The sequence below is a fragment of the Antedon mediterranea genome, chromosome 7 (assembly GCF_964355755.1).
Source record: "Antedon mediterranea chromosome 7, ecAntMedi1.1, whole genome shotgun sequence".
Taxonomy (NCBI): domain Eukaryota; kingdom Metazoa; phylum Echinodermata; class Crinoidea; order Comatulida; family Antedonidae; genus Antedon; species Antedon mediterranea.
The window spans coordinates 25,859,239-25,884,795 of record NC_092676.1 but is presented as its reverse complement, the minus strand read 5'-3'; the positions used below and the strand labels follow the sequence as shown (position 1 = coordinate 25,884,795).

Sequence of the window (25,557 nt, the reverse complement as noted above, 5' to 3'; positions counted from 1 at the left end):
ACTGCTGTGACATATAGTTCTGAATATAAACCTCCTCCTTGCACAAGAATGGCTGTTATGACAGTAGGTTTTTGAAGATCAATAGTAACCCAGCGGTTTGAATCATCAGCTGCTGGTGACCAACCAGTGTTGCCATTTGCATCTACAGGACTATTAAGTCCTAAGTTACTAAGGCTGTTTCCTTCTTCTGTGGATGATGCTGATAACTGATGTGGTTCTATGGTGCCATCTTCCAATCCAAGTTTAGTGCTACAATAATCTGTAAAATAATAGTATATAATGTATTAATCCAAAGGCAATGATGTGGGCTGGATCTCAATGGAGATACAAATATAAAAAACTGAAATCTAAATCAAAACGATAAAGTAAAACAGCCAGAAATAAATCTTGAGATTTCAGCAAATTAAAATATTCTATAAAAACAAACACGATAAGGAATACTTACCAGAAAATTCAGTAGTTTGAAAAGATGTTGTTGGCAGCATAGTAGTTCCTGTAAGAAAAATATTCAAAGTAAATATTTGTAAGAAATATAGTGTAACGAGCCATTTGTTAATAATGATATATAACAGGATTTTAATTGTTTAACTAATGTGGAGTAGCTTTGCATCAGTAAGTAATTGGTCAGATGTTTTGCCCTACTCTGACGTAATTTGTACGTTATACTAAAAGTACATTGACAACACAAAAAAATTACAATCCGGTTGGTGCAGTACCCGCTGTTTAACTGGGCTCGAATCTACTTAGTGTTCTCAATGTACTTAGTGTAAAGTACAAATTAAGTCAGTGTAGCGCAAAACATCTGACTGATATTAACAGAGTATTCATTTTTTTTTTTAATTTGGATTTGACAATAAAATAACTTTACAATTATTAGTTATGAATTAGCAAAATGTTTTAATACATACCACATCCTTTTTCATCAGAGTAATCTGAGCAATCCGGTGTTGTGTCACAGAGCTTAGAAGCGTCAATGCATTCTCCACTCAAGCAATGAAATTGCCCTACAGCACATGTAGATGGAACGGTTCCAAACGTTGTGGTAAATACAGTACTACCAGCTATTTCTGAAAGAAGATGGGGATGTTGATTATACTCATTGTGAAAACTTTTCCGTGTTTAAAAGTATTACGTTGAATTTGAAATCAGAAAACACAACTCACTTTAAGTGTAAACGAATGAGGAACAAATTTTTTTACAAAAAACTACAAACCTGTAGTCAAAGTTGATGTCTCTCCTGTAGTTGATGTTGGTGGTAAAGCTGTAGTCACAGCTGACGGCTGTCCTGTAGTCACAGCTGATGGCTCTTCTGTTGTTAATGTTGGTGGTAGAGCTGTAGTGACAGCTGATGGCCGTCCTGTAGTGACAACTGATGGCTGTCCTGTAGTCAAAGCTGATGGCTCTCCTGTTGTTAATGTTTGTGGTAGAGCTGTAGTCACAGCTGATGGCTGTCCTGTAGTCACAGTTGATGGCTGTCCTGTAGTCACATCTGATGGCTCTCCTGTAGTTGATGTTGGTGGTAGAGCAGTTGTTACAGCTGGTGGCTGTCCTGTAGTCACAGCTGATGGCTCTCCTGTTGTTGATGTTGGTGGTAGAGCTGTAGTGACAGCTGATGGCCGTCCTGTAGTGACAACTGATGGCTGTTCTGTAGTCACAGCTGATGGCTGTCCTGTAGTCACATCTGATGGCTCTCCTGTAGTTGATGTTGGTGGTAGAGCAGTTGTTACAGCTGGTGGCTGTCCTGTAGTCACAGCTGATGGCTCTCCTGTTGTTGATGTTGGTGGTAGAGCTGTAGTGAAAGCTGATGGCCGTCCTGTAGTGACAACTGATGGCTGTTCTGTAGTCACAGCTGATGGCTCTCCTGTTGTTGATGTTGGTGGTAGAGCTGTACTCACAGCTGATGGCTTTCCTGTAGTCATAGCTGATGGCTCTCCTGTAGTTGACGTTGGTGGTAGAGCAGTTGTTACAGCTGATGGCTGTCCTGTAGTCACAGCTGATGGCTCTCCTGTTGTTGATGTTGGTGGTAGAGCTGTAGTCACAGCTGATGGCTTTCCTGTAGTCACATCTGATGGCTCTCCTGTAGTTGATGTTGGTGGTAGAGCAGTTGTTACAGCTGATGGCTGTCCTGTAGTCACAGCTGATGGCTCTTCTGTTGTTGATGTTGGTGGTAAAGCTGTAGTCACAGCTGATGGCTCTCCTGTAGTTGATGTTGGTGGTAGAGCTGTAGTCACAGCTGATGGTCGTCCTGTAGTCACAGCTGTTGACCGTCCTGTAGTCACAGCTGATGGTTTTCCTGTAGTTGATATTGGTGGTAGAGCTGTAGTCACAGCTGTAGAAATTGGTGTCTGACCTGTAAAAAAAGAACATAAGAAATTATACTGTACTGTATTATAATAAAATTTACTCTGCCCATAATATGAGTGTTTTGTCTGTAAGCTATCAATGTTTTACCTGTGGTTGTCAAATATGGACCAGGGGTCGTCTTGATCTCTCCAGTTGGGGTCAAGTATCTAGTTGTCATGGGAGCTTCTGTTGTTTCAATAACACAATCAATTTCATCACTCGCGTCTGGGCAATCCAGAATGCCATTGCATCTCTGTGTAGTATTGATACACTTATCAAATGCTGTACATTTCCATTCATATACTGTACAACCTATTTGTGTTGTTGTTGGTGTCGTTCCTACAAGTAAACAAAAAACATGTTTAATTAAATACAGACATTAGTTTTATGTTAAATTTGTATTATTAACTTTTATTGAAACATTAGTTTAGGGAATTAAAGTTCTGCTTTACTTCTATAGATAGATAATATAAATTTAAATAGCCAATAACAAAAAACCATTTAAGAAGTAACTGCTGCATTTATAGGTGGGAAAAACTTCTGTAAATATGGTCAATTATGTTCAACATTTACCACAATACTTCTCATCCGAGTTATCACCGCAGTCATTAATATTATTGCAAACCACTCCATTGACACCCCCTGGGAGACAATCTCCATTGTCACAAGCAAATTCATCTTCAGTGCATCCTGGTGGGTATGTACTAGAAGATTCAGTGGTTTGTTCAGCTCCAGTGGTTTGTTCAGCTCCGGTAGTTAGTTCAGCTCCGGTGGTATGTTCAGCTCCGGTGGTATGTTCAGCTCCGGTGGTTTGTGCAGCTCCGGTGGTTAGTTCAGCTCCGGTGGTTAGTTCAGCTCCGGTGGTTTGTTCAGCTCCGGTGGTATGTTCAGCTCCGGTGGTTTGTGCAGCTCCGGTGGTTTGTGCAGCTCCGGTGGTTTGTGCAGCTCCGGTGGTTTGTGCAGCTCCAGTGGTTTGTTCAGCTCTGGTGGTTTGTTCAGCTCCGGTGGTATGTTCAGCTCCGGTGGTTTGTTCAGCTCCGGTGGTTTGTTCAGCTCCGGTAGTTAGTTCAGCTCCGGTGGTTTGTTCAGCTCCGGTGGTTTGTGCAGCTCCGGTGGTTTGTGCAGCTCCGGTGGTTAGTTCAGCTCCGGTGGTTAGTTCAGCTCCGGTGGTTAGTTCAGCTCCGGTGGTTTGTTCAGCTCCGGTGGTTAGTTCAGCTCCGGTGGTTTGTTCAGCTCCGGTAGTCTGCTGTGCACCTGTGGTTTGCTGAGCACCTGTGGTTTGCTGTGCACCTGTGGTTTGCTGAGCACCAGTGGTTTGTTCAGCTCCAGTAGTTTGCGGTGAACTGGTGGTTGGCTGTGCACCGGTAGTTAGTTCAGCTCCAGTGGTTAGTTCAGCTCTAGTGGTTGGCTGTGCATTGGTGGTTTGTACAGCTCCAGTGGTTTGCTGTGCACCGGTGGTTTGTTCAGCTCCAGTTGTTTGCTGTGGGCCTGTGGTTATTTCAGCACCAGTGGTTTGCTGTGCACCAGTGGTTCTCTGTGCACCAATAGTTAATTCAGCTTCAGTGGTTAGTTGAGCTCCGGTTGTTTGTTCAGCACCAGTGGTTTGCTGTGCACCAGTGGTTTGCTGTGCACCAGTGGTTTGTTGTGCACCAGTAGTTAGTTCAGCTCCAGTGGTTAATTCAGCTCCAGTGGTTTGTTCAGCTCCAGTGGTTTGCTGTGCACCAGTGGTTTGTTGTGCACCAGTAGTTAGTTCAGCTCCAGTGGTTAGTTCAGCTCCAGTGGTTTGTTCAGCTCCAGTGGTTTGCTGTGCACCAGTGGTTTGCTGTGCACCAGTGGTTTGTTGTGCACCGGTAGTTAGTTCAGCTCCAGTGGTTTGTTCAGCTCCAGTGGTTTGCTGTGCACCAGTGGTTTGCTGTGCACCAGTGGTTTGCTGTGCACCAGTGGTTTGTTGTGCACCGGTAGTTAGTTCAGCTCCAGTGGTTAGTTCAGCTCCAGTGGTTTGCTGTGCATTGGTGGTTTGTACAGCTCCAGTGGTTTGTTGTGCACCGGTAGTTAGTTCAGCTCCAGTAGTTAGTTCAGCTCCAGTGGTTAGTTTAGCTCCAGTGGTGGTATATACTGTCGTTTGAATTGGTGTTGTAGTTGGCAAAGCTAAAATATAAAAAAATAGTGAGGTCAAGCTATTATTTATATTCTTATACTTCATTAACAATATAGATAAAATAATAGTAAAGAAAATAATGATTTGTTACATGCTTATAATCAATACTATTTATAGCTAAAATACATAAAATCAGTAAGTTAGTTAAATCATAATATTTCACTAAAGGAATCCTCTGTCTACAAACTTTATGTGACAACAAAATGTGATGTGCCCATATATGGACATGATTATACCATATCACTACCATTTATGCCTATCACTACCATATTTAAGCACATCGCTACCATATTTGGGCACACTTTTTTTTGTCAAACTAGTTTGATGTAGACAGAGCTTAAAGGGGGGTTCCGGGTTTAAAATGAATAGTAAAAAATGTAAAATATATTTGTTTGTCTCTTGAACGGTAAAAGTTTCAATTTATATAAGCGTCCAGTGAAGCAGAACGAAGGCTGTGAAATCAGGCCAGATTACAAGTGCAGCTACGGCAAAATCACACTGTGGTTACAAAATAGGAAATTCGTGAAATGGTCCATCTTCCGACGACTCGTTATCATAAACCATATCAATTACTTTTGTAAAATTATACTTATCTGATGTAATTTTAGTCGGTCTTCCCATTTATAAAGTCAATTTTTTATGAAAATTCATCAAAACAGTGAAAAATTAGATATGTTTGCACTTTACGTTTGCCGATTTTCGCACCGACTTAGGGAAAAATCAAAATCAATGAAGCGTAACGTATACTGTACATTCCTGCTGAGGATCGAGCGAGACGACGATACACGTGTTCTCTCTGCTGCCCATGCCTGGCATCGTCACGTGATAAGCAGATACAACAATACCAAACTGGTCGGGTCGAGTATACCCCGTCTATAATCACAACATGAACGATGTACAGTATTTGATTGAAGGTCGACTCGACCTACCGGAATGGTATAGATAATATAGCTCGAATGAGAGAGTTGGAATATTTGTGTAGTGCAGATAGTAAAAGGCCTGGTAGTATCAATTCGCATAGGGTCTACTACACTAGCTAGCTCAATTTTTAACTGGGCCGGATCGGCTAGGTCTCCTTCCTACTACCTGGTCTACTTGCTTGATGCATGAGTATCCGCTTTTTTGGAGAGTAAACTAAACCTATTTATTTTAGGCCTACTTAGACGATCGGGACACCATACGTGTGGACGGCGATCGGACCTTGTTTTGCTTCAATATTTACAGCCGATTTTGTAGAATGTTTTAGGTTTAGATTGTTTAGGAGTTTGGTTGATAGGATGGGTTTTGTTATTTATTTATGGGCCAATCGTCTAGTAGTAGGCTAGCTAGGCCCATGGGCCCCATTGTTTTAACGTAGCCATCGTGGCATGGAATCCCTAGTCAGAATGGCTCTCGCCCATATTATTATTAGGCTAGGCCTAGAGTAGTATTGTACGTGAAGCCGATAATACGATCTGTACTATAGAGGTATAAAAATAGTATAATTTATGACTCCGTATCTGTACTAAATTTTGTATTTCATTAAATGTCAAATAAATATATGCTACTACTGTTATTATTACACTTTAGGCCTAGCTTAGAAAATCTACAAAAAATGTATTTCACAATGATCACAATGGTGGTCGTCGTTTGACAGGGGAGAGAGATGTAAATTAGTTGACAAACACAACGTACATGACGTCGCGAGTTTGGAATCCACTGGTGACGTGATTTTGTGAATATCTCATGAATATTAATGAGCTTCCCTAAGCTGCTAAAAAACAGACTTTCCATGAATTTACCCTAAAATGTATATGAAATTTAATTTTTTTAATTTCTCGTTATTACTTCTTCATTCTGAAATGTCTATATTGTTATAATATTTTTTATTTAATAAATAAACGATATTTAAAAGCAATTTTAAACCCAGAATCCCCCTTTAATGAATAAACTATTGACATATACCTGTAGTTGTACAAACGGCCTCATCTTCTTCAGATTCACAGTCACTCACACCATCACACAATTGACTTTGTTCAACGCATTCCCCTGAACTACAACTGAAAGTTCCATTCTTGCAAGCTGTAAAAAACAATGTTATATAGAGTATCAACTCTTGTCCTGCCGCATATTACAGTACTTATTTCTCTGCCAAAATGCACAATATCATAGACGAAAGAAGTGTTTTTCAAAAGCCTGGGACTATCTGGCCTTTACTTGATTTACTTCTATATTCATTGATATTCAGCTCTCATTGTCTTTTTGATTTATATATGAATTTTAAAAAATGATTTAAGACCACCTACAGGTACTAGGAACTAGTTACGTCATATACATTGTGAACATGCAGGGATATTAGGGCATATCTTCCTCTCTCGATTCTTCAACACTGTTTTGGTAGATTCTAGATCCACACGACAGACCAACAACACAATATACGTATCACCCATGTTGTTGAAAGCACAACCCTTCCCAATTATCTATATGCTATGCAACTTACGGCAGTCTACTTCATCACTTCCATCGGAACACTGTGCAACTCCATCGCAAACCTCCAACTCTGGAAGACACTGGTTGCAGTCATTGCATACAAACAGACCATCACATATACAAGCTGCAAGAAATAGAAGATTATTGCAAAGGTTACACTGTATAATTAGATCACAAAACAACCAAATTATGGAACAAATTCCCAAATGACATCTATATTAAATTCATGACACTTTATCAAAGCATAAAAAACACAATCCATAATAATTGATAATTAACATATCTTTTTCCTTCTATGTTTTTGTAGGTAGATCTAATATAGGCCTAGGTAGGTAGGTCTAGTATATTTTGTGTACCTTCAATGAAATTTTCTCGGATAAGGACAATAAACCATAGGTTTAGTGTACACATCTAGCTCACTTTAAAGAACCTAGTACATCTTTCAAGAGGAGTAGGGGGTTATCCCAGTGACATACTAGTACACACACTGACATTGATAATAATTGGGCACTTTCGGAGACCAGTCTTAGACTGAGGTTATCCAGTATAAATAAATAACAAATTCATTCAAATAGATTTTAAACAGACTTACGGCATTCATACTCATCACTCATATCACCACAATCATCGTGTCCATCGCAACGATGTGTAATAGGTTGGCATTCACCTGATGCGCAGACCATCTCACGCACAGAACATTCATAACCTGCAAGTGTAACATTAAGAGATAGTACATTTTAAAACCAAATTACTTAATTATCTCAATATTTATTTTTAAAATAATTTTGATATTGAAAATGTGTGTAGTTGGTCGCTTTCTTGTCGATGCTTTTATTGTAGAACGTAATTTATTTATTTTTCTCTGTTCTGGGTTGACCAACTAGCATAGGTGTTTAGCACCTGTTTGGTCTTTCCGTGCCTCCTTTTATAATTGTTTTGTCTTTTTTGTTATGTATATGGCAGAAATTGAATAAATAAAAAAAAATAAATAAAAAAAAAAAAATGCTATGATTCCTGAGGAGTTACTGGTATAGATTTCAGCACTGGAGAAGCACCATCAGAGCTGAAGAGGAATGATTGTAGGCAGTGGTGTAACGCATGGGGCAAAGGCTCCTGGTTTAACACTCCTAACGGGCCCTCCAACATTGGGTAGTTGCATCAAGGCTTTACGCTCTGGGATATCTGTGTTTAGCTAGTGACCAATTATAGCCGCTGATAATAAAAAATGTGAAGAAAATTCTTGATTCTGATAATTATAAATCTAAGAGGAATTTTCGTATATTCTGATTCTTTGCATTGTTTTATTATTCAACATAGATACTTACAATCCTCCTCATCACTCCTGTCATCATAACCACAATCAAGTTCTCCGTCACAACGGAAGGACTTTGGGATACAAAAACCACTGTCGCAGGTAAATTCTTCTTCAGTACATGTAGGAGGTGCTATAAAAATAATGAACAATATCATGTTAAAATCAATATTAAACTTTATCTTATAATGTTCTAATGACCAGCATACCTCAATTTCCACCAAAAAAAAACCATGCCTTAATAATTTCATATACACATAATCATACATACCAGAAGAAATGTGTTAATGAACCAATAAACTTTGTAACTCATGTAATAGATATATTTAATAGTAGTCATAAGCGTTAGAAACTTTAATAGAAATGTGAAACTTACGACAACCATGTTCATCACTGTTGTCAAAGCAATCAGGAACACCATCACATCGAAATGCATCGTCGATACAGTGGCCATTGTCGCAAGTAAATTCATCAGTTCCACATGTAAAAACTGTAAATAAAACAACATTATCTTTTAAATGATGAAGGAATACTGTTTATAGAAGGCATTGTACATCTCATCAATTGTTTTTATGTTTTTAAAGCTCCGTCACTCTGACACTATCAAACTAGTTTGACAAAAAAGTGTGCTGTGCTCAAATATGGTAGTGATCTTCCCAAATATGGTAGTGGTATGACATCATCATATCCATATATGGGCACATCACATTTTTTTTTAGTTTGATAGTGTAGACAAGGTTTTAGGCTATATTCTATCCTTTTTTAAAGAGCTCTCGTGTGATGGATGTGAATTGAAATAAAACATATTTAAATCATTTATTTTACCACATTCAAACTCGTCACTTCCATCTCCACAATCATCGGCGCCATCACAAGTCCATCCAAGTGGAATACATCTTCCATTAGTGCAGGACATTTCATTTTGTCCACAAGTACCCTCTGCAGAAAATAACAATATTTTTAAAAAAATATATAATAATAATAATACCACATTTATATAGCGCCCTTTTCATGAGTAATCATGCTCAAAGGCGCTTTACAAGCATTATTACCCCAGATCAAACATGTATGGAAACATACTCCCATAATGCAGCCGGTAACCAGCGCAAAGTTGTGTCTAGATCTAACTGGGTACTCATTTATACACCTGGGTGGAGAGAGGCAACGTAAAGTATCTTGCCTACGGATACAAGCAATGCGGCGAGAGTTCAAACCTAGGTCTGACGATCGGTAGTCCAACGTCCAACACACTGCGCCTCACGCCCTCATCAATAATAATATATAATATAGAAAATCATCTGCGTGGTAGACTTGATCCAGATCATGAATAAGAGTGCTTGATACAGTAGAGCAATATAAATGAAAAATCAAGACTCAGGTTAATAATTCAACATATTTATTAACACATATTTATATACACACATATATATAATAAATATGTTAAATTATTAACTTGAGTCTTGATTTTTCATTAATATAGAAATATATATATTATATATATAAATCAAAGAGCTTAGAAAAAATCAAATTAAAATTGCCTCAATTAAATTTATTAACACTAATAAATAAATTTATATTAAGGCATATTTTTTATTTTGATTTTTATATATACATAAACTATCATGTGTTATAAATAAGTAAAATATTAAAAGAAAAAACAAATAAAACAAAATTTACCTGGGCATGGTTCTCCCAAACAAACAAATTTTCCTCGGTAACACGTGCTGGTTAATATAAAAATTGAAAAATGTCATCAATTTTATGAATGAATGGGAATTAATTTTTATTTATTATTCCATAAAGCTCATTTGAATTTGTTATTTATTTATACTGGGTAACCTCTTCAGTCAAACACTGGTTTCCCAAACAGCCCAGTTATGATCAGTGGCTGTGTTTGTACACCCCCTACTTGTCTCAAACGATGTACTAGGTTCTTAAAAGTGCACATGAGCTAGATGTGTACACTGGACCTACGGTTTACAGTGCTTATCTGAGAAGACTTGTTTTCCCACCAGAATTTAATCAAAGTACATATTCAATTAAAATTTACAATGAAAGTTTACAAAATAACTAATAAATTACCAGTTTTGGCATTCCTTGGTGATGACAGTGCCAGGTGGATATTCTCCATTTTCATAGACGCAAGGGCATTCATCTGCCAGTACACATCCTTCATCTGAAGTACAAAAAAAAACAATTGTAATTTAAGGAAATCTTGTCTTATGGGGACCAAACTTTTTTTTAATTTTGATTTTTGATTTGATAACTTTTTTTCTTTCTTTTTTTTTTTTAGACCTTGCGGACTTTTTGATAGGTATATCTTAAATACAGATGTACTAAAAAGTCTAAAGCTCTGTCAACACTATCAAAATAGTTTGACAAAAAAAGTGTGATGTGCCCAAATATGGTAGTGATAAGCCCAATGGTAGTGGTATGACATCATCGTGTCCATATATGGGCACATCACATTTGTTATGTCACATAAAGATTGAAAGTGTAGATAGAGCTTTACAGTTTTCTGCAAATCAAAGTGTAATAGAGTAAAACCAAGTACCTTGGGCTACATATCCATGTGGACAGTGACAACCTTCCACACATTCACTACAGTGTAATGGATCCTCTCCGCTAATGGTGTCACATGTTTGACGACAAGTAGGTCCACACGCCATGTACTCCAGACCACTTTCGCACTGCATCGCTAAAAATCAACAAGAAATATTATTGTGTTAATTAATATACAATAACCTGTTTTGCAGTCTTCATTTTCATTGTACATGAATATTAAAAATGGTCTTGATGGAGGAGCCAGGATTTGCCGATGGGCGTGAAAAGCGAAAGAAACAAGACAAATGTTAGTACACTATGAATGTACCAACAAATGATACAAATATTAACAAATGAGGTGCAACTTTGTTTGACGACGACAATCGTGATGAAGTTAAGAAAATAAACACGTACGACAAAGATCTTGTGATCGCCACTTGATATAAACTCCAGCATCATTACATTCTTGAGCATAGGCAGCAACAGCCGTACAAAGACATTCACAGTCACCACCATAATCACAACTAACAAGAACACGTAACAAAATACATTATAAGTCAGAATTGTGAAATAATGATAAATGAAACTTGATTTAAAAAAACATATATAAAATGGTAAAATATAATGGTATAAATATACTGTAGCTTAAAAAACATTATAAAGACAGAATTGTGAAGTAACAAAACGAAACTGAATTGAATATACAATAGTAAAAATTAGAAAGATCAAATTTGATGAACAATACTTGACCTAATGAGAACAAATATAATATGTAAAATAACTGAAAATGAACAATAGGTCTATGCATATATATATTGGACCAATCAAGGGAATCTTATTTAGACCAATCAAAATGTATTCAAGTAACGTACCCACAAGCATCATAAGTACATCGGTCAAAATATGGTTCAGGCTCAACTTTGGAATGACATTCTTCAAAAGTGCTGTGTAGTATAATGTTACAGTGTCGCATTGCCCATGCTTTACGCTCTGGATGTAACTAAAAAACACAATAATAATATAAGTAACTGATATATATATATATGTAAATAATGTGTACATCTGACATGCATGTGGAAGACTGAAAGTTACAACAATTACAGTTACAACCAATCACAATGTGAGACACAACGCTGAATGGTAGATTGTGAATTTGTGAATATTTTTTATCACCCTCAAGCTTAACTATAAATGGAGGAAATTCAGATTAGGCCCTCTACAGATCCATGGCAGCTAGCAGTGCAGTGCCTACACAGATAAGCACACCAGAAGACAATCCCCTACTCTTTTAAAATGGCAGTTGTACTCTTCTCTGGTTCAACTAACCTCACAAGGAGAGTCAAGAGAAAGCTCTTCAACATCTGGGCAGTTGTTCAACACTTGCCAACTGTTGGCAAAGTTCTCAGACGACTGCTCAACCAATCCTGTTCTAGTGGTAAAATCGTTGGTCTGGTCAGTATCATAGTTTCCACACAGACCGGATGTTAAACTATTAAACAGAGGGTCAACTTCAACATACAGTCTAGTACCTGTGAATAAATTAACATTAAATAACATAAGGTGGAACTTTACATAGAATGGCTCAGACTAAGCATCTTGCCTAAAACACAAACTGGGAACTTTAACACTTAAGGTATGTCTTCAACAAAAGGGGATGAATATTTTGCAGTTACTAGTCAGAATCTCAGAGGCTGTGAATGAATTCCAGTGATTGGGAGATTATGATTTAAGTTAAAGCATCTTGCCTAAAGACACAGACTGGAAGCTCTTACACCTATAACCTCACACATATGATTCATACCGCTCTACAGTCTATCTCACTCTAAAAGAAGACCATTGTTGGAAATGAAAGGAATGCCTTCTACAAAGAGTGATGAACATTTTGCAATTGGCACTCTTGGTAATAAGCAAAGTAAGTAAATAAAGACATTACCTAAATCCCACTTCACTTTCAGACCAATGTCACTGGTAACAATGTAGTAGACTCCAGACTGCTCGATACGCAAATCATTATAGTACTTCGGTAGCGTGATCTGCACATTATTCACGCTGATCTCGGAGCCTTTAACCATAAAAATGGTGATGTTTCCAATATGAATGTCGATAGCACGAGTACATGTTATACCGCTGCTTCCACATAGCACGGTCTCCACATCGATTGAGAATGCATTGTTTGATGCTTCTGCAAGAACATATTGGCAGGGTCCGGCAAATGTGTACAGTTTACCATCAAAAGTCTGAAAATGTCCTTCTCCAACCACAGAGCAAGTTCCTGTAATGATGAATGAGAGTTAAAAATGGTATTAATATTGTTTTTTTACAAGTCACGGAGGTACAAACACTATTAAAAAAGTCTTAATCTTGGCTATGATCAGCACACACTCATCAAAGCACAAATGATACTATTACTTTAGGATAGCTACGGCAGTAAGTTTTATAGCTATTGCACCAATCAGTCACCTTACTAAAACACATCATTGTATAATATTGCACTGAAACATGAAGAACTGGTTTCCACCGGTTTTATCTAGAACAAAACTATATCCTACCTGAACACTGAACATCAGTACAGTCCCACTTTCTTCCTTTACAGGTACTAAAATAAATAATTTGTATTTATCACAAACATAATCATTGACATTTGGCTCAAATTAAAACGTAACAGAATAGAAAAACTGCATATTAGAGAAAACAGTATTTTATGTAAATATTTACCAAGAGTTACATGAATCTGGATGCATAGTTTCACCTTTAGAGTATCGAATACCACCATGACGACATGGGCAATCCTCTGGTAAGACACATTCATCCCCCTAAAAAAGTAAAAGATATTAAACTAACTTTATTTCTTTCCCTTTTATTATTCAACATAGTATATGGGCCATTGGCCCTAATATAAAAAAATAATAGACTATAACTTAAGATAATTATTTCTTCTTTCAAAAGCAAAGTAGACATATTTTCCTAAATTTTAAAGTTTGTGTTTGAAAGTAATAAACATTGTTTTTTAATAGAAGAATACACACAAATAAATTTTGGAATGAATTTGTTTGTTAAATCATTATATGTACATTGTAAAATAAAATGAAATTCATTTTCAACAATTATATTTTTACATACTTTACATGTTCTCTCATGTCTTTCTAAGCCTTTCCATCTCCCCTTTTCCACAATAATAATGACTATGAAAAATAACATCTCTCGAAATCCCCATTACACTAATAAAAGTGTATTATTACAATCTAGTATGGAGAATGTACTTACAGCCAGAATATAGGGTTCTATACACGCACATCCCGAACGCGTTGAACTAGAGCATTCTTCATAGTTGTCGTAGTTAAAACACGTCTTTGGACATTCTGATGCGTTAGGCACGTACTCAAGATTGTTCGGGCAGACAACTTCATCGGCACATTCTTCTCCCTCGCACACAAATGTACCATTAGCACAAACACTATTTTTAACAATTATTTTCAATTTTAAATGCGGTGCAAGAAAAATCTATACAAATATACATTAAGTCTATTCAGAAAGATATCAGAATATATATAAATCATAATAAAATAATGTTAAATTCAATATAATGCAAAATGCAGAGTGCATCTAAAGCACTTAAACAATAAACATTTTAAGAAAAGCAAAAGATTAATGATGTGGAAATTAAAAAGGTGGGATTTGATGAGTTATTTGAATGTGGTACAGTTTTGATACAAGAAACTTTATTCGTCTTCGTAAAAAAAAAAAAAATGTCGGTTGTCAGCAAATCCAATTAAAAGTATAGAATATTAAAAATCTTTAAAGGTTAAATCGTATTGTTACAAATAACATTTTAGAGACACCAATGTTAAAAAAATTAATAGAAAAGGTTTTACTCTTTTACAATACGATGGATTGTTCTAATGACAAGAATAATAGCAAAGATGTGTGGTACTGTACAACTCACCATGTCATACAAGGTCTTTCCAAAACATGTCCAGGACTGTAGGACTGATCCTCAAAAGTACAGTAGCATGATGCATACGGCACACATTCCCCGTTATCGCTGATAGCCTGACCTTCAGGGCATATACAACCGGCAACGCAGAAATCATCCTGAACGCATGGGAACGCCAGTTGGCTACAGGTCATGCCGCAACCCTGACTACACTCTGTGTATACACTGTTGCCCTCACACTGAACGGCTGTAAAAGAACAAGACGAAAATCAGTTATTAACTGGATCTGGACACAATTTCTTAATTAACTAAATAAAAGTAAAAACAAATTTATGAAAGTCTTTCCTTTATGTGGCAAGATACAATTATATATATATTTTTTTGAAAATTTTTATCCTACAGTGTAGACATCAATTACAGGATAAAATATATCATAAACAATTATTTTCTAAATTAAGAATTTTTGTATTTAAATAATAAAAGTGAAAAAAACTTACCACAATATTCATTAACAAGGCTGTCCTCTCTCCAGTATATCGCAGCACCGGCATTCGCACACTGGCGTGCGTAAGCGGAAATCGCACCGCATAGACAATCAGCTGACTTGTCGGAATCACAACCACATACATCGTACAAACAAAGATCATAATACAGCTCAGCGGCCACAAAGCCGTGACAAGGTTTGAAGATGTCTTGGTAAATAATACTACACTTCTCTATAGCAAAGCTACTCATGAATAGGTTCACGCTACACGGTAGGGTGATGGTCGGCGTCTCGACGAGATCTGCACACTCGCTACTTGTTTTGAATTTGTTTGCAAATTCAATTTTACTCGTTTCAATGTCACCTTCAGGTGTCATGTAATCGTTGTTCTGGTTGAAATCGTAAGTACCGCAAAGTCCACGTAACTGCAAGTTTCAAAGTAAAGAAAAAAATCTAATATATCAGCAATAAGTATAAACTGTGCAATACAATTTCTTTCATTTGTTTCTTTACCGCGGCTCGAATTATAATTAATTTGTTATGATAATGTATTTTTGTATTGTATGTATTGTATTGTCGAGGGTTGCTGGATGGGCTACCCTCATGAAACATGGTTCAATTAAAACAATTAAAAAACCATATTTTGACAACGAATTAGTGTTTCATTTCAATTGCTAATTTTACCTGCATTAGGCTTATCGGCGATATTGTAAATCTCGCAATAGTTCAGAAATCATACGTACCCTAATACGTTGTCAAAATATGATTCTCGGTAAAGTTTCCTTTCCACATCTCCTTATCCTTCCTTTTTTTTTAACCAGTTACTTATTAACAGCTAAGAAGTGGACTGGAGTCATCATAATCAGGAATTGAACCTTGAGATATTACATACAAACCTTATGCATAAATGATGGTTGAACTGTAACATATAACCGGAAGATTCCATCCCATTCCACTCTCAAACTGTAACTATGAATCACAACAAACATGGAGGATGCTTGGACAATGGCCAAATCTGCATTTTCGAATGGTAATTCAACGACACGGCCATTAACGAGAACCTCCAAGTTAGGATTCAGCGTCACAACGGTCCTGGATACCGTGACGATGGCGGAGCGTGTGCAGGTGAGGGACATACCACTTCCACATTCAGCGTTACTTGTGACAATGCTGAACTTACCATCAACATAATCCTATGGATGAAAAAAAAAAATAAATACTATTTTGGTACATTTTTTTTTATACAGTTTAAGGGAATAAGGACTCAAGCCTGTTTTCCACTAACAAATTTTATGTGACAAAAAAAAAAAGGATGTGCCATATATATATATGATGATGTCATATCAGTATCATATTTGGGCATATCACCACCATATTTGGGCATATCACACTTTTTTTGTCAAACTAGTTTGATAGTGTAGACAGAGCTTTAAGGAAAATTTGTGCTCACCTCAGCTAGCACATAGTCACAATCACCTTGGAATGTGTAATACTTTTGATCAAAGGTGATATAATGCGGATCACCAATGACTGAACATGTCGCTTCACAGACGTCATTTGAACAACTCCACTGTCCTGTATTACAGGTACTAGAAAAAACAGTTTATAAATAATTCAGTGTCTATAAACACCACAACTTTGAATACATTTTTATACAATTTATTCAATAGTTGAATTTAGATAATTAATTTAGATAATTAAAGGTATCATTCTCACCAGTTGTTGCATTTAATTTGAATAACATCGCCAGATCTGTAATTCTCTTTATTATAAACACATGGGCATTCTTCAACCAGAATGCATTCACCATTTTCTTCAACGAATCCAGTAGGGCATTCACACCCACTGACACATTCTGGTGAGCAATGCTGCGAGAGATCCATGTTGCTGGTGGCGCACGTCAGTTTGCACATGCTGCCACATTCTTTGTACACCATGAGGCCTGGACACTCCTTGGCTGAAAAACATAAATTTAAAACATTTTTTTATATACAGTAGAATGTCTATTAATGTGACACATTCGGGACCAAACAAAGTGTTCCTTCATAGAGGTGTCCTCTGAATTCGGGATGGCTATAATGTCAAAACATATAACGAGCGAGTGAGTGGTCTAGCCGTAACATTGGCAAAGGTTTGAGGCTCACTTGCTCCATGGTTCTGGTGGTAGAACGAGTCTTCTCGAATAAGAACTATAAACCATAGGTCGAGTGTACACATCTAGCTCATGTGCACTTTAAAGAACCTAGTACATCTTTCGGGATGAGTTGGGGGTTACCCCGGTGTACTAGTACCTTACCTTAATTTTAAATATATGTTGCCTGGACCCCACATTTTAAAGCTTAAGCTTCCAGTGGGGTACCCTTTTTCTCATTTATTATCTATTATTTCTAGAAAATGTAACTGTATTTTGTTTTTATTTGAGAAATAAAATTTATTGATTGATTGATTGATAGTACATCACATTCATAACTGGGCCCTCTGGGAGACCAGTCCTTGACTGAAGAAGTCGCCCAGTATAAATAAAATATTAACTTACGGCATACACCGTCTCTCCAGTCTAGTATGATGTTCTCTGAAGCACATTCTCTGGAATACGCTTGTAAATTTTCACACAGCACCGCCATTATGTTATCGCTGGTGTCACCCCAAGCACAGATGTCATATATGCACGAATCGTAATATGGTGTATATTCAATCTGTAACAAATGAGTGATATCAGTTTTATTTTACGCAATCAGCTATGTAGCTCTAGTTGCGCATCTGCTTTTACACAAAAACTATTGCAAGTGGTGGCTATTCTGGTGTACGTACTGTTAAGATAAAGGTCTTACGCCTGTCTACACTATCAAACTTTATGTGACAGAAATGTGATGAGCCCATATACTGTATGGACATGATGTCATATTACTACCATATTTGGGCACATCACAGTTTTTTTGACAAACTAGTTTGATCGTGTAGACAAAGCTTTAGACTTAAGCCCAATATGAAACCCTTGCAATATGAAATCTAAGGCCAAGACTATCAGCACTGTATTCTTAGATTCTAAGCCTCCTCTAGTAGTTGAAATTGACTTACTGTACTATGACAATCCTCAAATTCTTCTGCTGACAACATGGTACACATCAACTCTGCGGAATTTAACCGATCCGGGTACGTATCACATGGATTATCAGTTCCAAGACCTGTACACGTCTAAAAGAATAAAAAAACGAGAGACGAATAATGGCATACAGTATGTAGAGTCTATACAGGTACGGAACTCACGAAATAGACTGTACTTTACATTATGAATTTATACGAGAAATAAATGTTTGTTTTGAATTTCGATTTAAAATAATTGCGTGTGTTGTCCGCAATTAAGGTGCAATTCATGTTATTCCACAACAATTACGTTTTTTTGATAGACTTTACAAATAAATGAATAAAAACGGTTTAAAAAAAAATTCGTTTTTCTTACTTCACCAACTGTAACTGCTTCCCAAGAATTACCAAACTGAGATACTATTGTTGTTATCTCACCATTTTTCATTGTAAGATCATCTACAAAAATAAGCCACTAAGGTATTATTAAATTTCTTTATTTATTTCATTATTTATTTTATAAAAAAAAAAGACAATATAAATTTGAATCAAAAAACAGGCAAGACGGCATTGACACTGTAGGTCTTAAATGCATTGCTGCAGAGCTATTTATTTTAAAACGTATTAACAATACGAGCTAACATCATAAAAAGATCCATATTTGGAAATTTTATATGTTCTGGTTCTTTTATTCACAAAAATAAGTTTTGCCATAATAGTAAGTACTGAATTTCAAGATAACTTATTTTATACAAAGGTGTATAAATATACGAAAAGGTAAAAAAAGGTTTAGTAATAAAAGAATCTTACTAGATGGATCATTGTCATAGGTTCCACAAAGGCCAGCAGAAGTATCCACCATCTCATTCAAAAGTGTCACATAGATAGTGCTGGCCATGTCCCACTTGGCTGACACACCCAAACTACTATCCATAAATGTATAGTCACCAGTAACAGTAATTGATATTCCTTATGGAAAAAAATAATACATTTATTATCAGTGTTACAGTACTTATTAAATATTTTAAAAGTAATGTACATGTTAAATAATGTACATGTACACACTTTTTGAAACAGTCAATATTCTCAAAACATCACTTTTGATAATCAAAATGCCCAAATTCTATTCATCTCATAATAAAATGTATTAAAAAAAAAATCAGTATTAATAAAAATACCATGTCAAAGAAACACAATATTATTGTTGGTTTTCAATTATACAAAACATTATACATAAAGTTAGAAGCAAGTTATTTGAAAACTAATTGAAAAAGTTTTTTTCAGCTTCAATATACTCCCAAATATATATATAGACTACCGTAATGAAATATGTGTTTACACAAACTAAATTACAGAATACCAGTAAAGATCTAGGCCATAAAGAAGGATAATATCAAATATGTGTTTACACTGTAAACAAATCTTATTAGATAAGGTAGACCATGTGTTTGACCAATATCTATCAGAATACATCAATTGACAAAAACATACATATGACGTAAGATTGAACAATTCTGATTGGTTTATTGTCATTACACAATCCAGATTTGTGTATATTGTACAATCAAAGTCCATATCCCATTTGGAGCAAACACAGCATATAAAAAGCTGTATATATTGTAACTGATACAAGGTACTATTGCTTCTAAAATGACTGGAATGTTATTATTGGTAATGATATTGGCTGTGAGCTGCCAAGCTCAACCACAGGTTGTCAATAATGAGGTGGAGGCAATGAAACTCATCGCCAAACAAAGGTATGTCAATTCATACCAGGCCAAGGCAGAGGAACTACAAGCAGCTGTGGATGAACTTATTATGAAACCGTTGCTGTCCCCATCAGCAGACTTGGTATCAGTGCAACCAACTACTGCTAGTCCTTCAGAATCAACAACATCTGATATGGATACTGCTACATCCAAATGGAATCAAACAGATGTGCCTACAACCGCAGACGGAAATGTCACCAATCATTCATCATTTGTCACAATTGTCACAAACTACACAACAATAAATGTAACTGAGCTTCCCATAAATACGATGACAACAAAACCAAGTCTAAGTCAGTGTCAAATTGACTTAAAAACATTCCAATCAGATCTTTTGCTAGGAGAAAATTATGCGTTGATGATGGTAGACTCCTACGGTAAACTCCCACCTGGTATCCTTCAAGGAAACATTCAGTATTGGCTTGGACTTTATGACGAATGCTTAAACCAGACGAGAGAAATTGGTGATGGACGAATCAATTACAGAGGAAAATATTGCGTCGCTGGACTTAATGCTAGAAAAACTAAGCTTCCTAGTATTGGAATATGTGTTCCCGACAGCTGCAGTGACAGCGATCTGATGGAAATCTTGGGACCTAAAACACCGGATAGTCTGCTATCTGTGTCATATGTTCTATGCAATGAGGTACCAGAATACTCAGCCGCTGCAATCATTTGTCTGATTTTTCTATCTTTCTTTGGACTATTGATCGTAATTGGAACTGTGTACGACATCTGGATGAGACACAAAGTAAGCCGCCAAGATGGATTTGAAAAACTAACTGAAGATGATGCAAATGTAAACAGTATCAATAATACTCCCACAACCGAAGGAATAGCATTACATACTGGTGCATCACATACACGCAGGGCAGACAGACAGACCGGAAGAAGTATTTTTGGGAAAGTTCTCCTCTGCTTTTCTTTGTTAATCAACGGTGATAAGATTTTAAAAACCAAGCAAGGAGAACAAAGTCTAGGTGCTTTAAATGGTATTAGAGTTATTAGTTTATGGTGGGTTATGTTAGGACATACTTATGCATTCGCAATGACCTTATTTAGTAATCCTACAGTAACTCTAGACATAATCAGCCGATTCACATTCCAAGCAGTTGGCAATGCTACATTCTCTGTTGATTCTTTCTTCTTTCTAAGTGGCTTGCTCGTAACTTACTTAACCCTTAAATATTTACAGAAACATGATGGTAAGCTTAACTGGGTCATGTTTTATGTTCACAGATATCTACGACTCACTCCCGTTTACATGATGGTAATCTTTATTTTCACAACTCTTACAATTCATTTTGCAAATGGTCCTCTTTACCAAGCTTTTTTTTCTCCAAATCCTGTATTTGGTATTGCGAGTGCAGTGACACCCTGCCAGAAATATTGGTGGACAAACCTTTTGTACATCAATAACCTCTACCCGTCAGGTATTAATGAAGAATGTATTGGATGGAGTTGGTATCTTGCTAACGACATGCAATTCTACATCATAAGTCCATTTGTTATCTATCTTTTGTATCACTACTTCTTTGTTGGAGTGGCATTCTGGAGTGGTCTCCTCATAACCTGCTTCGGCAGTTTGATTGGCATCTCAATGAAATACAGTATTTATGCCGGTCTCCTTCCCCAGACACCAGATCAAAGAACACTTGGCGCTGATGTAATATACATTCGCCCATATACTCGTATCTCCACGTACTTAGTTGGTATGGCTCTTGGTTACATTTTGTATAAATACAAAGATCGTGTTCGTATGCCTCGATTCGTAGCTATTATGGGATGGCTGGCTGCAACTGGTATTGCTCTCGCTGTTGTTTATGGTCTATACGGAACTTACCATGGTAACCCAATAAATAAAGCAGGATCGGTGGTGTACATTACTCTCTGTCGATTTTCATGGTCTGTGGCTCTCGGTTGGGTTGCCTTTGCTTGTGTCACAGGATACGGTGGGCCAGTAAACACTCTACTCTCCTGGTCCTTTTGGATACCACTTTCACGAATTAACTACTGTGCTTATCTTCTCCATCCCATAATAATGTTTGTCTTTTATTATTCCTTACCTAATCTGATCTATTTTACAGATCTGTTGTTGGTATATTTTTTTCTTGGCAACATCGTCCTTTCATATTCTGCTGCGTTTCTTTTGTCTGTATCAATTGAAGCGCCATTTATGGCGCTTGAAAAATTACTATTAAATCGCGAAAAAAGTGTGTAGAAACAGTTATCATCATCAGATATGAGTTATAGATAAAAGGGTTAGAATATAAAGAAAACAGTTTTATCAAAATAATTTTTAATTTTATACTTTAATACTTTTTCAAACTTGTACTAAATTGAATCATAATAAAAAGTGTAGAGCATTCAAACACAAAATTTGAAAAGTATTTCTAATAATGCAACTTAAAAATTGGTAATTTGTATTCAAATGAATGTGTTCAATTGTTTTAATTTAGTAGGAATTATTTGCATACTTACCATTTGTATAAAAAGGGTATGCTGTTACTGGTTGATTATTGTAAAGAATATTACCATTCTCAATGATAAGTTCATCAAAATTAAGCATGATCTCAATACGCTGTGGCAAGAAATAAAAAGAACATTTAGTTACAATATATGATGTAGCTTATTCAATTTTGTGAACTTTTACAAATTTTAACCACCAACTGAGACGTAGCGAGGAATGTGTGTACACTTTATCGTAGTAACATACTGTACACAGTAAGGCTCTGTCTACACTATCAAACTAGTTTGACAAAAAAAGTGTGGTGTGCCCAAATATGGCAGTGATATGCTCAAATATGGTAGATGACATCATCTTGTCCATATATGAGCACATCACATTTTTTTGTCCCATAAAATTTGATAGTGTAGACAGAGAATTAGGAATACGTGTTACTAGTTGCTACAGAACAAAACAAAACAAAAGATATGTTGAGAATGTAATTATCATTTTCAGCTAGGCTTATCAATTTCCCTATATAACAGTTTTTTTAAATAAAATTGTCACTTAAAGCATGAACAATGTTTTAATCAATGGATGACTAATATACAAATAATCAATGTTGATGAGTGGAGTGGTACAAATAATTTCATGAGGTGAATGATGAAAGGTTTTGTTCATAGTAATAGTCGTGAAATTCTATTTCGTACGCGAGAACATTTTTATGTACACGAAAAAATGAAAAAAAAAAGTACCATTATATGATCGTTAAATAGTACATACTATTGCACACCATGGGACCCACAACCGTCCAAAATGACAGGAATTTATTTATGTGTTATTATGTTTTACCCCATCATTGAGTTGTACGAACCATGGACTACCTAATTAATAGGTCCATGTACAAACTACAAAAAAACATTCAAAAAAAATTTAATTTTACCTTATGACAAGTATTAATATCATTGCAATCGACATTCTTTACACGAATACTCCATGCACCGTACATATCAGAAGCAAAGGTATATGTGCACTGTCCATTAAATGTGAAGTACGTTCCGTCAAATGTACGGTAGTGATCACCGTTCCATGACACGCAAGTTGCATACGCTCGTTGCGCAAGATCATCGCCTTCTGTAGTTTAGAGAAATGAATTTTAAAATTCTGTACATATCAAACACTAATTAATTAGAAATGATATTAGTTTAATGGCAAGAAAAAAATAAGTTAATTGTTTTAAAATTAAATACAATAGATGGTCAAAGAGTTGTGATCAAATGTACACAGTTTCTTAGTGCTAAAATTTGTATTGTTCCTGTATAACCATACAGCTTTTGAAAAAGTAAAATAAATGTTTTTGGCCTGAAAATGTAACCGAATTAAATTATAATTATTATTACTTACCAGACTGAACTTCATTATTTTCTTGTGCTGAAAAAATAGAAAAAAAAACACTACTTATTTATATCATCATAAAAATATTTTAATTGAGTATCCTATTGTGTGCTCATTAAAACACTAGTATATGACACACTTCTAAGCAGTAAAATCTAGTATTGTTTATCCAGTGTGATTAGTAGCAGCTAACCTATATTAGTAGTACAGTATGTATGCTATAGAAAACCACATATTTTATGTACCTATTTCAGTTTGACAGTAAGCGCCCTCATATTCTGACGTGCAGCTACAGGTGTCAGGTGATACGCACACACCTCCGTTCAAGCATTCTGGGTCACAAATTGCTGTAGGACAAAATAAATTTTACTTATTAACTTTATAATAATTTAACTGATGAACATGAAGTATGGGACATAGTATAGGCCTGACACAAAATAGGCCTGATGTTAGAATCACATGCTCACCTTTCTCGCAGACAGATCCTTCCCAGCCATCGCAACAAACTTGAACGGTTACTTCTTTTTCAATGACTCTGAAAAGACATGCATTTTAATTGATATTACTTGGCCTGTTTTATATTTGGGTTTTACATATTTTATACAAATTGCATACCAGAACAAAAATACCATGAAAAGTAGATTATTGATTAAATTACTTTTTATTTTAAAAAATAGGTTACTGATAGATAGTATTTCACACAAAGTTGACAAACTTTATAACTAAAAAAGTTTTGAAATAATCTTAAACTTTATTTATCAATCAAAAGAAAAGAAATTCAAATATTGTTACCTGTATATATGGCACGTAAGGACGTCATTTTCGTCAGAGAATACAGATTTTCCGGTGTCTGCTAACCATCCTTCATCCACTACGGCAGAACTGCCAATATCAGCACACGCCACAGTGTCGGTCTCTGTTACATTTTGAAAATCCACTTGAGGGCAGTAATGGCTCTCGCTAAACAAATAAGATAATTAATATTAAATGCCGAGCAAAAAATGAGACAAAACAGGGCGGAAAACATTAGTTCATATAGCCTAGGCCTAACTGTATTATTATGATGGCGTTTTATACTAAAGCCAGACCTTAATTAACTAGCCCCGGCTAGAGCCTCTATACTATAGGTAGGTAGGCCTTATCATTAGCCTAATGACTAGGCTAGTTGGGCCTGGCCTGGCTGGCCTAGGCCTACCTTATTTATATTAATAATATAGGCCTACTAGCCTACTACTAGGCCTATAGTAGTAGTAGGGCCTAGTTAGGGCCTCCTAGGCCTAGGCTAGGCCTACTAGTTAGGCCTAATAAAAATGCATTTTTAACTAGCCTGGCCTAAGACCGCCTAAACCTATCTCTAACACAAAGGAGGTGAAATTACGATTATTATTAGCGCCTATGGTTAATTTTTGTAGGCCTGTTAAGCATCATTTACCGCCTTAAATCTATTGCATTTTTTATCTATAACTAACTGCGCAATGCGTTTTGCGTATAGAATCAAAGATCTATGGCCTTTAAATTTTCCGCGGGATTACGCCCTCTATATTACACAAACTTTCTATAGTAGAACTTTAAAATTATTCATGACACGTCACAGTCGATACGACTTATATACAAATTTT

At 36.1% G+C, this 25,557-nt stretch overlaps 3 protein-coding genes across 3 annotated transcripts; 1 reads left to right on the top strand and 2 right to left on the bottom strand.

Annotated features, from left to right (window-relative positions):
- Nucleotides 1–10,360: 10,360 nt before the first annotated feature.
- Nucleotides 10,361–13,301, bottom strand: LOC140055559 (mucin-2-like). Its single transcript, XM_072100896.1, has 7 exons — nt 13,292–13,301; nt 12,760–13,098; nt 12,153–12,355; nt 11,699–11,826; nt 11,241–11,350; nt 10,837–10,980; nt 10,361–10,458 (listed from the first exon to the last, which is right to left on the bottom strand). The coding sequence occupies exons 1-7, from the start codon at nt 13,299–13,301 to the stop codon at nt 10,361–10,363; spliced, it is 1,032 nt and encodes a 343-aa protein (XP_071956997.1).
- Nucleotides 13,302–14,765: 1,464 nt separating this feature from the next.
- Nucleotides 14,766–19,226, bottom strand: LOC140055558 (von Willebrand factor-like). The gene is made up of 9 exons (XM_072100895.1): nt 19,139–19,226; nt 18,705–18,787; nt 18,323–18,439; nt 17,781–17,940; nt 16,961–17,201; nt 16,695–16,833; nt 16,141–16,437; nt 15,258–15,669; nt 14,766–15,007 (listed from the first exon to the last, which is right to left on the bottom strand). Exons 1-9 carry the CDS (start codon nt 19,224–19,226, stop codon nt 14,766–14,768), a joined length of 1,779 nt encoding a protein of 592 aa, XP_071956996.1.
- A 752-nt stretch (nt 19,227–19,978) lies between these two features.
- Nucleotides 19,979–22,318, top strand: LOC140055557 (nose resistant to fluoxetine protein 6-like). The gene has a single exon (XM_072100894.1). The coding sequence runs from the start codon at nt 19,979–19,981 to the stop codon at nt 22,316–22,318; it is 2,340 nt and encodes a 779-aa protein (XP_071956995.1).
- The last annotated feature ends 3,239 nt before the right edge of the window (nt 22,319–25,557 follow it).

Coding starts and splice junctions, on each gene's coding strand:
- LOC140055558 (XM_072100895.1), bottom strand. CDS start 19,226: ATGGCCAGCACTATCTATGTGACACTTTTGAATGAGATGGTGGATACT. Junction 18,788..19,138: donor CTATGACAATGATCCATCTA/GTAAGATTCTTT, acceptor TTATTTTTGTAG/ATGATCTTACAATGAAAAAT. Junction 18,440..18,704: donor AAGCAGTTACAGTTGGTGAA/GTAAGAAAAACG, acceptor TTATTCTTTTAG/ACGTGTACAGGTCTTGGAAC.
- LOC140055557 (XM_072100894.1), top strand. CDS start 19,979: ATGACTGGAATGTTATTATTGGTAATGATATTGGCTGTGAGCTGCCAA.
- LOC140055559 (XM_072100896.1), bottom strand. Junction 12,356..12,759: donor GAAAGTGAAGTGGGATTTAG/GTAATGTCTTTA, acceptor ATTTATTCACAG/GTACTAGACTGTATGTTGAA. Junction 11,827..12,152: donor CTCTTGACTCTCCTTGTGAG/GTTAGTTGAACC, acceptor TGTGTTTTTTAG/TTACATCCAGAGCGTAAAGC.